Source organism: Spea bombifrons, chromosome 9, assembly GCF_027358695.1.
Source record: "Spea bombifrons isolate aSpeBom1 chromosome 9, aSpeBom1.2.pri, whole genome shotgun sequence".
Lineage (NCBI taxonomy): Eukaryota > Metazoa > Chordata > Amphibia > Anura > Pelobatidae > Spea > Spea bombifrons.
Genome location: NC_071095.1, coordinates 17726012 through 17740448, shown reverse-complemented (window position 1 = coordinate 17740448; position 14437 = coordinate 17726012). Strand labels below are relative to the sequence as shown.

The 14437-nt window shown below is 39.2% G+C and overlaps 1 protein-coding gene across 1 annotated transcript; it reads right to left on the bottom strand.

Moving 5' to 3' along the window:
• Positions 1-726: 726 nt before the first annotated feature.
• ANKRD34A (ankyrin repeat domain 34A) lies at positions 727-7640 on the bottom strand. The gene is made up of 2 exons (XM_053475547.1): positions 7528-7640; positions 727-2532 (listed from the first exon to the last, which is right to left on the bottom strand). The coding sequence occupies exon 2, from the start codon at positions 2427-2429 to the stop codon at positions 804-806; it is 1626 nt and encodes a 541-aa protein (XP_053331522.1). The 5' UTR covers positions 2430-2532; positions 7528-7640; the 3' UTR covers positions 727-803.
• Between the last annotated feature and the right edge of the window lie 6797 nt (positions 7641-14437).

The window sequence follows — 14437 nt, the reverse complement described above, 5'->3', positions numbered from 1 at the left end:
TCTGTCTGGAATGCAAAAATCAAAAGCTATAGGTAGTTGAGATAAATAAATGTGCAATGTAACATTATTTATATATATTTTTATATATGCGTTTTTCTTGGAATTTCTACGCTCCTCTACAACTTGCTCAATTTATATCTAATACTTTTTCTAAGTGAAATTCTAAGTTAAATATTCTAAGTGCTCCTTTATTTAGAAACTATGTTTCATATTATTATACAAACTAACTATATTAGAACAATCTGATGTTGCGCTAGGTTTTAAGATAACCAATTGGTTTTAAAAAGAAACATTACAAGGTATATAACATTATAAGGAATCTGTGTTTCACACAACCCAAAAGCTTTGCGAGGGGACCCTTAGACCTGCGGGGGGGGGGGGCGTAAGCAGCTGCTAAATCTATTTACATGGTTGCTCCACCAGTATACATTGAAATTATCATCCATGGTAACGTAAATTAATGTATATATTAATGTATAAATTTCTATAAAGTAAGTCACATGGTCATATTATAAAGTCAGGTATATTAACTTTAGTGTATTTTTTTCATATTTTTTAAGTATCAACTTATATTTATATACGATTTAAGTGTTTGTATAGTTCCTCTACATCTGGTCAACATCACCTATTCAATAATTATTTGCCAAAACGTCCTTTAAACGCTCGTTAAAATTTCCATTTCACATTGTGACTAATGGAGCTAAAAAAAACAAACCACAAAAAAAACCATGAAAGAGTTAATTATTGTATCGGCTCTGGTGATCATGTGGGCCAAAGTTGGAAATGTTAATTTTTTTTGTGAATTAATTTGTAGATTCACTTTGGGCAAATAGATTTTGAAAACTGACCAGCTGTTTAATCTGTTCGGTTTGCATAGAATGCCTTCGAATGAGCTTTTTCTTTGCTTTGGCATCAAAGTGTTTGGGAGAGGTTGGGGCCATGGGGATAAGTGGCTTCTGGCTTGCGTGGACAGGCGAAGGTACTTTGCCATTAGATCGGATGTCTGGAATTGGAGGGTTAAGGTTGATGTTCAGTGGTGGTAAGAAGCCTGGCCTGGTGTGAGAAATGTGGTCCAAAAGAAGTGTTCCAGATCCACGTCTTTCTAGGAGACCCGGGGTTCTGCGTCGCACACTCATCGGTGAAACGGCGCTGGGAATGCTCTCTAAAGACTCCCTTGAAGAACTGGTGAAGAGCGTCAATGGAGAAGCATTGTATTTCCGCCTTTCTAATGACACACGGCCAGAGTCTGGGGAACCTGGGATAGAATCGGGACAAAGATGGGAATCCGATTCATAGTGGTCCATGCGAGTCAACTTATGATGGGCAACTGCACGTAAGGCAGTCCCTACAGTAGGAGCCAATGTGGCATTTGATGATTCCTGAGCCTCGGGTGCTGTATTGCGCCTTGATAGTGGCTGGTGAAGATGGCTGAGATGGACTTTGTCAGCCCATGAAGAGTCAGGAGCCGAGGGATCTTCTTCAGGCGACTGGCCACCGGTTTTGAAGCAAGATGAGTCCTGTCCTTCAATGCTGTGACGTCTGGATAACACTGGCCTTTTGTTAATGGACAGATTATTTACATCTGCAATGATCTTCTCTTCATCTTCTTCAACTGTAATTTTCTCTGTGGGTACTGCTAGATGAGATGCCAGCAACACCGATGGAGCAACTAGACCCCAAGGTTCAGAATTGAGCCTCTTTAGTTGCTTCTTGTTGATCATTCTACCTTTGGTGGGCGGATGATCCGGCGGCTTAACGTCAAGTTTGCAGGATGGAGCACATGTGGGCCTGGTCCCCATATTGAAGTTAAAGACATCCCTTGCTTCTTCTTTTTCACTAGCCGGGGACAGGGATGTCTTTATGTCTATATCTGACGGCGACATGCATACCGCCAGGGATTGTTTTTCGTCCATTCCTGGAGACGGAGGCGAGTTAAGATACTGCTTTGTCTTTTTAGTTCCAGACGGAGACGTATCAGTGGTAATAATGATGACTTCCTTGCCTCTAGCTTTGCATGCATCGAGGAGAACCCTTAAGGTTTCGCGGTCCCCCTTGTTAATCGCGTACATGAGTGCCGATGTACCGGAGTAATCCTTCATACTAGGGTCTGATCCATGCTCAAGCAGCACAGAAACTACAGCCGCCGCAGTTAGATTGCAGCAGGCGTGCATTAGAGCAGTTTTTCCCATTTTGTCTGGCATGTTGGGGTCTGCCCCATTTTCCAAAAGATATTTCACCATCCGACACTTGTTCTGAGGGTCGTCATATTTAGCTAGGCAAGCTGCTATCAGTGGCGTCTCCCCTTGGGCATTCCCTTCATTTATGTAGGCTCCCCCCTCCAGCAGGAGACGCGTGAGTCTGAATTTGCCCTGCCACACAGCCTTTAATAAGGCACTGCCCTCTGGATTAAACATTGTGGAGTCTCTCATTGGTAACGGTAGGCGGCAACAGATACAAATATCTGTTAAGCTAAAGTAGGACACAAATACTGTTGAGCTTTGGGGCAACGCATTTCACAACCGAGTATTCTTCCTGTGAAAAAAACCAAAATGGAACAAAATAAAAATTAGATTAGCAAGCAAGGATTAACCAAGGGTGCCTAAAACAAAACGTGTTTTTATTTTTGAAATATGTCCTTAATAATTATACAAAATGTATATTTTTATGTTAAAAATTAAATCATATTTAAAAAAAATATATATTATTAAAAAAAATAGCACTTTTTTAAACTTTTTTTTTATGGATTTGGCCCCATATAATGATTCTTTATTCGATCTCTCTATAGACTCACTTTCATGACTTAACTCAGTATTCACAGCTGGGATATTTCCTTGTTTAGATGAATTAGGACCGAATTATATCTACCTATTCAATGCGTTTGGCACTGACATGTTCACTTATCTTTATACTTGGAACCCTTGCATGTGTGAAGCCATTTTCTGTGTGAAAGGCCCGCCCCTCTATCACATGATCAAACCCGATGGCCAATCTTATTTATAGGGACTGTAAAAGTTAACAATAAACCTATAATGAAATCAGCTATTATTCAATTTATGGTAACCTAAGAAAGATATCCCAGAAACAAGGTAAATGTCATATAGATCACATACAATTACACATGGGGAACGCACATGACTTAGGCGATACCGGGTCAGGTGGTATACCCCTGTGTTGTATATGGCTGTATGTACATGACGCATGTTATTACCACCAAGGATCTCTAATGCCTCAAACAATAAACAGTACAGCAGATGTCACTAGAGTAAAGCAGCACGTTACATGACATTTCACTTGTAGCGTTAAAAAAAGGAATCAAGATATATTTGAACGTCGTGTTCTAGAACAGTGCCAAGCGCCTGGTTCCGTGCGTTCCTGTGTAGGATTGACACTGTCAGAAGGTTTGCCACTGAAAACAATTCTTTTTTGGTGCAAATGCTTAATGATGTAATATGGTTGAACATTTTGTGGTGTCATCTGCGTGTGAGCTTACACAAAGCGGTTACCCTGGAGTACCTCCAAAGGGCATTTTAAAAATCAAGTGGATTTTGTTCACGGGATTTCATGTATAAACCCATTTCTTGCTGTTTTTAGACACATTATTGGGATTTTTAGGGCTGTAGCACTCTATACAGGCAAATTACATTTTGTAATGGACATCCGAGAACCTTCTGGAGCAGCCAAGATCGTTTATGAGAAGAAATGGAATTATCAGCTAAAACACAACTTATGTAAGAAGCCATTGATACTGCGACCTAGAAAATGTGTGGCGATAACGAAGTTAAAACTTGCGACCCATGTTCACAGGCCACAGTATATATAATTTATAATAACACTAGCCACTCCGAAAACTGGTATCCTCTGCTTAGAGATGAGTTAATGGAACAACAACCTCACAGAAGGTGAAAGTGTGAACAGTCCGGCTTCCTACCGGAGGGCAAACAAGAACAAAAGATGGGCAAAAACATGGGTTGAATAGCAGTATGATCACAAATTACAAAATGACCATTGGAGGAAGTACCTGTCAATCAAACACAACTGTCATTGTTACTTGGAAACCAGTAAAAACATTGATCGGCTCCCACCAGTCGCAATTGATCTGGACTTTGGTGGGAATTTAATTCCCATTCACTAATTTCGCTGGAGGCAATTTATTTACGAACTCTGGAATTCTCTACGGACTTTCCCACCAGAGTCCAACTATAAGTCAGTCTTCCTAATATCTGCCCGTTACATTTCCTCCGGTCTTGCCGCTGGTTCCCGGGTCACACCGACCCCACATTCCATAGAATTCCACGATCAGAACAACATCCGCTCTTCCAATTCCCTCTGCAACATTTTAGCAGATAAAGCATTTCAGGTGCTTCCAATGCTTTCTCTTAGAGACGAATACATCATTCCTAGTCCATCTCATAGAGATGGACTGTGCGCCCCAGTGAAGCTTTGTCAACCTTTATTATATTTCTCCAAGCACATCGAGGCCTCCAGCTGTCTGAGAGGCAGGAAGCTGAAGCGTGGAAGAGAGTTTATCTGCTAAACCATAGCAGCAAGGACTCTCAGAAACGCGACGTCCACGTAGAATATCCTTAGCCAATTTATGCAAGAATGACAAAAATATGCATTTCATGTTTAGAAACATTTTATTAATAATAGAGCAATCCCCTTTGAAAAGGAGTTTATGTTTCCACTTGGATTGGGGTAAATTAGGTGCGTGTCTATGTTCTGTCATTACAAGGGAAAGCTCGGTTTTTAGATTCGGCTACGGGATTGGTCATTATTTTTTTTGAATGCAAAAAGAAAGAAAATGTATCATCTTTCCTTGCACAGAGGTTTTTTTCCGTAGTGAATTTCGCAAATCTCTATATAAATGGGGTAACAGCTTTTGCCGAAAGAATCCTTTTATACAGGCTGTCCATTAAAGAAATGTCCACGGATGGATGATAGAAACTGATTATATTATATGTCTGCATGTATTTCCCGGGGGGGGGGTTGATAAAGTATTCACGTGCCTCTCAGCATTGAACAAAGAGGGGAGTGAAGAGACTTTTTATGTGACTTGGTGACTTATTGATAAGCACTTACATAAACGAGTAAAGCATTTAGAAGAAAAGTAATGTATTTAAAATATAAACCAATTTCCTGCTGTTTCTATACACATTATCGGGGCTTTTAGGGCTGTAGAACCCTGCGATACCCTCATACCCAGCAAACATTACAAGCTCTTATACAAGAAGGGCATCAGGGGAGGAAAAGAGCCACATGGGAATTTGGGTAGAAAAAGGGACTTTCCTGTAATTAGGAACATTTGCAAGGTAACACATAAAATATATCCTCTGCCAGGCAGGCTGAAAGTAATAGGAGTTGCACTATGGAAAATGATGAGGGACCTGGTCGCTGACCAATTTTTCGGTTTGCCAGTTACAATAGTTTGCTTTAGCAACTACTCCAAATATTTTTCTTTTCACAATTATTTTGAACAGCTCATTTTGCAATTAGTCTTGGAGATAAATGTAATTCTAAGGCGTTTAATAGCATTGGAGAGTCCGGCATCAACGTGTCTGGGTAACCCAACCCCTGCAGTGGACAACACACACAACAAGAGGCTTACGAGGAAAACCTAACGGAGATTTTACACGGATGACCGTGACCTTCCAATAGGTCAAATCCATAAAAAACCCTCAATCATCATATATATATATTTTTATTCACGGAGGTAAAAGATTAACCGTTCTTCTTTGTGAGACCCAACGAGCCGCGTCTTCAGATTGCTTACAAAGAAGGGGAGTATTACCACCCAGACGCCATCGTATTACCAATTCAAATGATCCTCATTGCCGCTGTCTTATGCAAATTCTTTTTTTTTTCACATTCTGGTATCGCATACAAAGGAGAAAAGAAGGACAGAGCGTATCGCCAACAAGACAGCAAACCAATTCCTATTGCAAAGATAAAAATATATATTTTCTAAGCACGGAATAATTGAAAGATCTGGTTCTCTGGGGGTTGGAGTCCTATTATTTTTTTTTATTACATTTTGCTGAGGGAATTGGTTTTATTTACACGTCTTTTAATCCTAAAGGAGCCCAAATTGTTTTTCTTGCGATAGGTTGGCATCCTTTCATCTCTAAGGAGATTAACATCAAAAGGTACACTGGAGGAAAAAAATGACTTAATTAGCGTATGTATGTGTAACGAGGGGGTCTGACGAGGGTGTGCCCATTGTCACAACAACACTTTAATTTCATGTTATTTTCCTAATGAAATCCACCTCCCTGCGGGGTAGGGAGGCTTTTTTTCCAATATAATATTATTAATTGTTATTGCATATTTTTTTTCATGATCGTATTTGGCTGTGAGATAAATAAACCCTACCGACCACACAAAAAAAAGCATACACCACAACTCCCCAAATACCAGGATGATGGGAGTTGGTAAGCCTAATTTGCAGCTAGTATTTGACTTCCATTCCCATCATCCTTTACTGATGCCAGACAAAATGTCATTTAACCCTTAGCGTCATACTGGATGATGGGAGTTGCCTATCCTTAATTGGATATTACATGGCTTTATAGTTAGTATTTGACTTCTATCCCCATTATCCTTTACTGAAGCTAAAATGCAATATAGCCCTTAATGCCGTACCCCTCGCGATCACTCGTCCTTCTGTAGGGTGCGATCTACACACACGAATGGAATGAATTAAATACATTAAGCGAAAATTCTAGCGATAAACTATAAACTAGATGTATTGCGGTTACCAATAGGTGCCTTGTTATTTCGCAGGAGGTTGATAAAGTCCTACAGATTAACCCCTTTTGCTCAAATTATGAAATGCCGTCCCTGATTCTAAAAATAAAAGGGGCGTAGCTATTTCTCACGGTCTCTCTACCCCCCTCCCCGCTTTTGATTCCATATTTGTACCCTATTTACCTCCATTCCAGATCTCTACAGAATTTCACCCAGTTGAAAGAAATGTATTTTTGGAACAATGCATGATACCCCCCACACACAGAACCAACAAAAAAAACCTTTATGACCTAATCTACAAAACGCAGAAAAAAATCACAAATAAAATGATATAAAAAAATACACAAAGAAACAAAAAAATACTGAAATAAATGCCAAATATATTAATAAACGTCGTCAACATAGTCTACCTGCCAATGCTGCTTGACAGGTGTATCTATTACATTCTAGAAATAGGTTGACCTCATCGAGATAAGTTAATAAAAGCTTTCACATGTACAGATAACTACATTTTTTGAGACAAAAAGGGACAGTTGTTGCAGTCATTAGATTACTGTCAAAAACACGAATAATACTAGAGAGGGATGTGATCGTATCGGGGTGGGCTTTAATCTTTAAATGTCCAGCACATCGCTCTGGAAATCGCTGCCTGTTTCTTTCATTCACCTAAAGGTTAGATAATAGGAGACGCTGGCATATCGGGACCCCCCAATAATAAAAACTGCCCCTTGCCACCGGCATGCATGCTGGCATACACCTAGGGTTGGGAGCTGGGTGTCTCACCTGGTGAACCGTCTGATGAGACCTTGCTTCGGATGCCTGGTTACGGAGGAGACCCGCTTTCTTCTTTCCAGAAATTCCTGAATATTCCCAAAGAAAATTCATGTCTGGGAAAGACAAAAATAAAAAAATAAAAAAAATCCCTTTATATAGAGAAAAAAGGGGGACGGGGGTATTAAAAAAAAGCTTGTTCTATTTTGAATCTATTTTGGGTGAAGGCTATTTAAGAAATAAATGCAGATAAAATGGATAAACGGCTGAGCGTGTGGCTGTATTTCCCCCCCGTTGCAGCACTGCATACAATCTGGTGCCTGCAATTCACTGTCACAGAATGAAAAACCCTGCGAGACCCACTGAGCTATTTTTAGCCGTTTTCCCATAGAGGAAAAGAAGATATTCCATTAAAATACACCGAGCCATAAGATTGCACCAATACACATAGTCCGGGGCCATCCTTCCACCAACCCTCTTGCGCCTGTTATATACCATGCTCGTTCCTGACCCACTTCTGCAATTTAACCCTTGCTTGCACTGCAGGTCCACGTACCATAGTGGAAGGACGCAGGAGCTTAAAATTCTGCTTTCTCTTTGTAAGGCAATACAATGTATCTCATCTGATGACAAGACATTATTCAATTTAATCTTTTATTCAATTGGTGCCCTGGTCACGCCGTATAATTGCCTCTAACCGGGATTAAGAACCTTCTGGTACTGAGACAGGATGCAGCCATGCGGACAATATGTCCTATCATATGTAATATTAATTATAATGTAATCATTGATATATAATATTAATATATAATATCATTCATATATATATACACACACACAAATGCTTTGTATTATTGTTATTACTGGATGGATATAAAACCCCTGCAAGGCTTCTTTGTTTCAAAGCAGGCTTGCAGCACCAGAAGAGCTTGCAATCCATCCCTTGCTATAGCTGAATGGTAGGGTTACCTTTTGAAAAAACAATTGTATTGCAGTACAAATGAAGGTGAATTATGATGAAGTAGATTGCATCATTTGGTGTTTGCACTGAATTCCTTAATTGATTTTAGAGCCGGACCCATGTACTCCTGTCTGGAGCAGTACTATGAGTGCGATACCAGGGGTGCAAAATCAGAGGCAACGGAGGGTCCTTGAGTAAGAAGTACCCCAATAGCACTGCACACTGTGGCCACCCATGAATTGATGATGTTATATGCCAGGGCACCGAGGCTGAAGGGCACATATGGGCACATATGGAGAGGGCACTTTGTATGGGGGCATTTCCAGACAAGTCTAGAGAGGAAGCCATGACATGGGTAAAACTGATTCGCTCCAGCACAGAAGAACGCAGGTCTCAGACCTTATTCAGTAGCTGTATGCCTACCCATGCAGGCTTACATTTATTTCCTCACTGTATTAACATCTACCACTTCTGCTGGAAGTTCTTTCAACGTATCCACCACACGCCACATAAAAAAAATCTTTCTTACACTACATCTAAAGCTCTTGTCATTTAATTTTATCCTGCAGCACCAAAGATCTTCCTATGAAGTCCCTGGAATGCAAATTGAACCTTAAGACGGACTTGCACAGGGACGAGTGACCTCTATCACTGCTAGCTATCCCTAAAAATAGGTTTTTAAATGTTTAATGAAGACGTTAAAATGTGAGGTGCTTTTTGTGAACATCATTCTGCTTCACACATACGCAGGGTGCCTGCTCCGAGCCCTTTGTGATGGGTCCGTACCTTCACTGTGTGGTCACCATGGTAACGTGTCGGCTAATTGTATTTCTGCCCTGTTTTCAACATTTCCCAATACATAGCCCGTTTCTGCTCCTCTTCATGCGCACGGCTTAAAATAATAAATGAAAACATTTATATATATTTATATACGTATTCCTGAATTGCACAATGACTGATCTCCATCCACCGGTGCTTTATATTCCCGGTTGGCATTTCAGCATTGCGTCAATAGGTGTAGCTAATTCAGGTTTGAGGAGTCAGCATCCGAGGAGATTGACATATAGACCTTAAAAAAAATCAGTAGAAATAATAGGCTGCCCATCATCGGAATTCTATATAGACCTAAACGATTGGAAAAATCGAATTAAATATGAAAATAGGAATATATATATATATATATATATATATATATATTATTTTTTATTATTATTATTTCTATTAAGAGGCAGTAAAAGTTGCAATGTCTAATAAAAAAAAGCTAAAAAAATCATTATTTTTTTTAAAATGAAGCTGGTCAATGTTTTTTTTTCATTTAATTAAAATCACAAAATATAGAAAATCTTAAATAATTTGTTTTGTTCTAGGTTTATTTGAGGCAGGTGTGTAGTCAGGGCTGGCGCCACTTATAGGCAAAGTATCAGGAGTATTGGAATCCCAAAAGGTGGGGTAGATATTGATGACCATGTAATAAAATAATGGGTGTTTGCTTCATCTGGCTGCTGCTGCCTCTCTCTGCTGTAATCTGGGAGGAATTAGTAATCCCATCCCAACATCAATGTTGTCGAAGGATCAGGTATGTGTGTACAGCAGAGATGTTATTAATGTCAGACACATTGGTCTTTCTGCGTCTGACTGCGTGGGAAAAAAATTCAGGACACTACTATGTTAGTCATTGGGATAAAGGTTAAAATGACCTATTATTAAACCTTTGGGAAAAAGGTTCCTGTCGATCATGACCTCATGGAACATGGGGGACGACTGATCAACACTGGGTTCTATCTAACCTACACGCATTCATAAGGGATCTCCATTTTTGGCCACTGTCTTCTTTGTGTGAACAGGAGAGCAATGCTTGGCCACACCCACTCCAAACCCACTCCCCACCCACTTTCTCTATAACTTCAGTCCACTCAGTTTTATCTGGGGCTACCCTGGGAAGTTTCCAGGTATGCTACTGGGGCAGCAGAGAACAACCATTAACACACAATTAAAGATAATGTAATGGGATTTACAGATTAAATAACTTGTCAGGGCCTTCCCGATCGTAAAGTTGCTGACTGGTTCAGAGCCTTTCTAGGGGTTGAGGGAGAAGAAGGGCGAGAACTTCAGGACAGGAAATTGAATAACTAACGTTAGTTCTGCTAACTCTGGCCTTAAAACTTTTAAACTAAAAATTACCACACTGAAAGCATAATCGATAGGTAGGTTGAATAAACTATTTTAGTTATGCTCTTGCCATTTTTCACTTTCAGGCTAACTTCACCAGCCTGTCCGTTGTTGGGGTACCATCTAAAACCAGTCTAAACCAGACCTTAAACTCATTCACACCACAATTGCCAGTCCCCAAAGAATATCTTGCAAAAAAATGTATATATTCCCAAATCTCCCTAGACAAAAAAAATCTATTCTCAACACATTTGATGACAATTCTGCACATTTATTAACGTGAGTGTTCCTATAAATAATTTCAAAAATACAGTTTTCACAGTTCCCCAAATTCCCAGCTAAAATCTATTCTCAACGGCTGTGTTGTGAGTAATTTAGTAGCCATAATAATAAACTGAGATTATCTGCTGTTCTCTTTTCTACAAGATGATGTCTCAATTGCACTTGAAATGTGAATCCCTTGTAATGACATCATCAAGAGCCCTTAGCTAAATCACTGCCACATGCAGAAAATGGCCAGGAGTATTTTATTTCTCCAGAACGTGCTATTTGCCCTAAGCAACAACAAGCCACATTTCTTTTTTTCACCCTGTAAACCCTTCTAGGAACTTAAACCATTATAATAAGTTCTAGATTTCTCATAAAATTCTAGGTTCTGCATCGCAAGATGTATCAATGATTTTCTTCTGTTGAAGTCTAAGGGGAAAAAGTAATAGGTATATGTTTAATAGGTTTTATAAAACCCCATCATCCCAGCTGTTGAAGAATAAACAAAAACACATAGGCTTAATTGGCCAAGAGGTGAGAAACTGACATCTAGGCTGTGTTCTAGAACACACAAATCATTGTGTTACTATTTTTTTATTTTACCTAAAGGTGGCAATCCTAAACTCAATTTGATCTAAATAGCAGCACCATACATGGTGCTGAAGGGACATCTGAAAGCCACTGTCCAACCCTAACCTACTTACCTCCTTGAGGTCTACACCATCTAGGATCCCCGGCCAAGCAGCAGACTAATATTCTGCTAACATCTTAAAAGACTTGGGTTCTGAAAATAAACCAGCTTGAATCATTATCTCAGGGGAAAAATGTAAGAATAGAAACAAATCTGAGACTTTCAAAATGAGAATTGAATTCATCCCTGCAACACAACTTGAGAAACAGGGTATATTTTTAGCCAAGGTATAAGTAGCTGCTCAGGAACACTTTTGTATAAATATGTATGTCAGCGAAACTAGTGAGCAAAGGGCCTTGGTGCAAGAAAGCTTGTAGCCCCCTCACAAAAAATTACTAAAAATTTAATTTATTAAAATTAAATAAAAATTAACTTGAAAACATAAAACATTATAGGGTCTATTCAATAAGAAAAGAACTAGAGAGATTTTCAAGGGCCATGCAAGCAAATTGCAAAATTGAGGTTAAAATAGCAGATTTGGAATAATAGTTGAATTGGAGATTTTCCCAACTCAGTTTTTTTGGCTTCAGTTTTCAAATTCTCTTACAATTCTCTTGAAAATTCTCTGCTTTTGAAATAGCCCCTGTAACGTACCGCCAGCCCCTGTATTATTGTCCCAGAGCTCCTGCATTGTTCCCCCCAGCTTTCCCTGGTGGTCCAAACACAGTTGTGTCACAAGCAAGTCCTGCAGCTCTGTAGAGTACACAGTGTTGAGATCCATTCATTCCTCTTGTTAAACTGAACACATTATTTTATTACAAATTAACTTTTAGTAATTCGTATAAAAACCACAACAGAAACATATAGCCATTTGAGTGCATTTTATTTAATATTAATTATAACATAAAATCTTGATAGTCCAACTTATTGTGCCTCAGAGCTGACCATGGTGACTGCTACCTCTGGACTCAGCACTCAAGAGAGGAAAAATTCCTCTGTGGGGAACCTCTGGGGAACCATGGCTGAAGAATTGTCCTTCCCTTCTGGATACTAAGAGGTTAACTGTGTTTTTTACCTGTAGAGAAGGAAAAATAAAACCAAAGCCCTGGTCCATGATCCCTCCAACCCAAGCTCATTCTCTTGACTACACCAACTTTTGGTTATTCCTTCGCTATTGCGTATACGTTGGGCTCCTGGCTTGTTTGTGTGCAGTGGTTTATTGTTGAAACTTATTGAAAGTTAGCATTATGACATCATAAGACATCCCTGTTTCATCTCACAATTCCAAGATGGTGGGGTTAATGCTGCAACCTGTTATACTTATAACCATCTATACCTGATTTAAAATGTGTTTGTTTAATTCAGAATCCACATTTTAAGGACAATATGGAAATGGTGAATTCTTAATACTATGGATGCCCAGTCAGCAATTGCTGAATGTCACACCAACAAATACCAGTGTGCCTGTCACTGCATATAATAGAGGGAAGCATGGAGTTCCCATCCTGTTATCATTCCTCAGGTCCCATGATTTTTATTATTTATGGAGTCATCATCTGGTTAAAGCCTGGATGAAAATGATGAGAGTGGCTGGAGATCAGCCTGCTCAACACCTATGATTTTTTTTTTTGCAATTTTCTTGCATGAGGCACATAAATAGTTAAAACATTATTAAAGCTTGTAAATGTATGCATTTAATAACTTGTTTTATGAATATCCCGCTATTGGATGTTTATTGCTCTGTTAGTTTTAAGGGTATAACTGGATGAGGCTTACCATGAAGCCTTGTAGGGTTTTAAAGAGAAGACCACGTCCATGAATGATATGGAAGGCGAGGATCCCTATTTAAATGTTTATATAATTTTATTTTAAAAATAGCTATTTTTAGAACTAAAACATTCTCCTTTTCATGAAACAGTCAGAATTCTTGGAAATAACCCCTTGTGAAGTCATATTTTCAGCTTCGTATCGTCTCAGGTTAACCATCTTATAGTAATTTACCTATGGTGGCAGATCAATCTTAAAGTGTAAGCTCCTGGGTATTAATAATATGATCTGGTATCGTCAAAATTCTTTCTTGCAATGCTCTGCCACAACCAACAAATAGTTTGGGACATTCTTTGACTCAAGGAGGGAGGGGTAATCATAATCATTTCCAACATAACTAACAGACACAGTTTACAATGCTGGGATTTTCATCCAAAAATTATCCCGTGGGCCAGGATATAGTTATTTTTGTAAGGTTACCCTTTTTTAGCATAGGAAAGCATGTTCATCCCTCCTCCAGCCTATGACTATGTGCTCGAAACGCGTCAGACTTGGAGGCAGAGCGTCACCTGCTCTGCTCTGTAGATTGCTGATTCAACGAAGTGTTAATTTTGAGTCGCAACTTTATTTTCATTCAATGTGAACATTTTAGTTGATGTTCAGATGCCTGAAAAGTAAAGGGTTAAATGATCATTTTAAGCAAATGTGTAGTCGTGCGATAAGGCGAGGGCTTGAAACATTGGAGAGTATATTTCTTTTTTGTTCCAATGTTCCACTGCGTAGGAATAAAAGCGAGACCCTTTTTACATTTTTAGCAGTGCCTGCCTCCCACTCCACTTTTTTTTTTCGGATACTGAAATAGAAGCTCAAACAGTTAGAAGAGACGCCTTACAGAAACTTGCAAAATAAATCAGATGACAGCGCAGGCTCACCTGACTGTCTAAGTACACAATACTCCTGCGGTGTTGGGTTTAGACCTTTATATGTTTGTCAAACATGTAGATGATACAAGTCATACATTCTTTTTTTTGGTAGTAGGATCTCAGGGTTCTTTTATTGCATATGTTTAAAATAACTCAGAAAGGATGGGTTAGCTAATGGGGTATAGGGGCAAATGCGTGATTTGG

What these genes read in the sequence shown, in the direction of transcription:
- ANKRD34A (XM_053475547.1), bottom strand. Translation starts at nt 2,429, where the DNA reads ATGAGAGACTCCACAATGTTTAATCCAGAGGGCAGTGCCTTATTAAAG.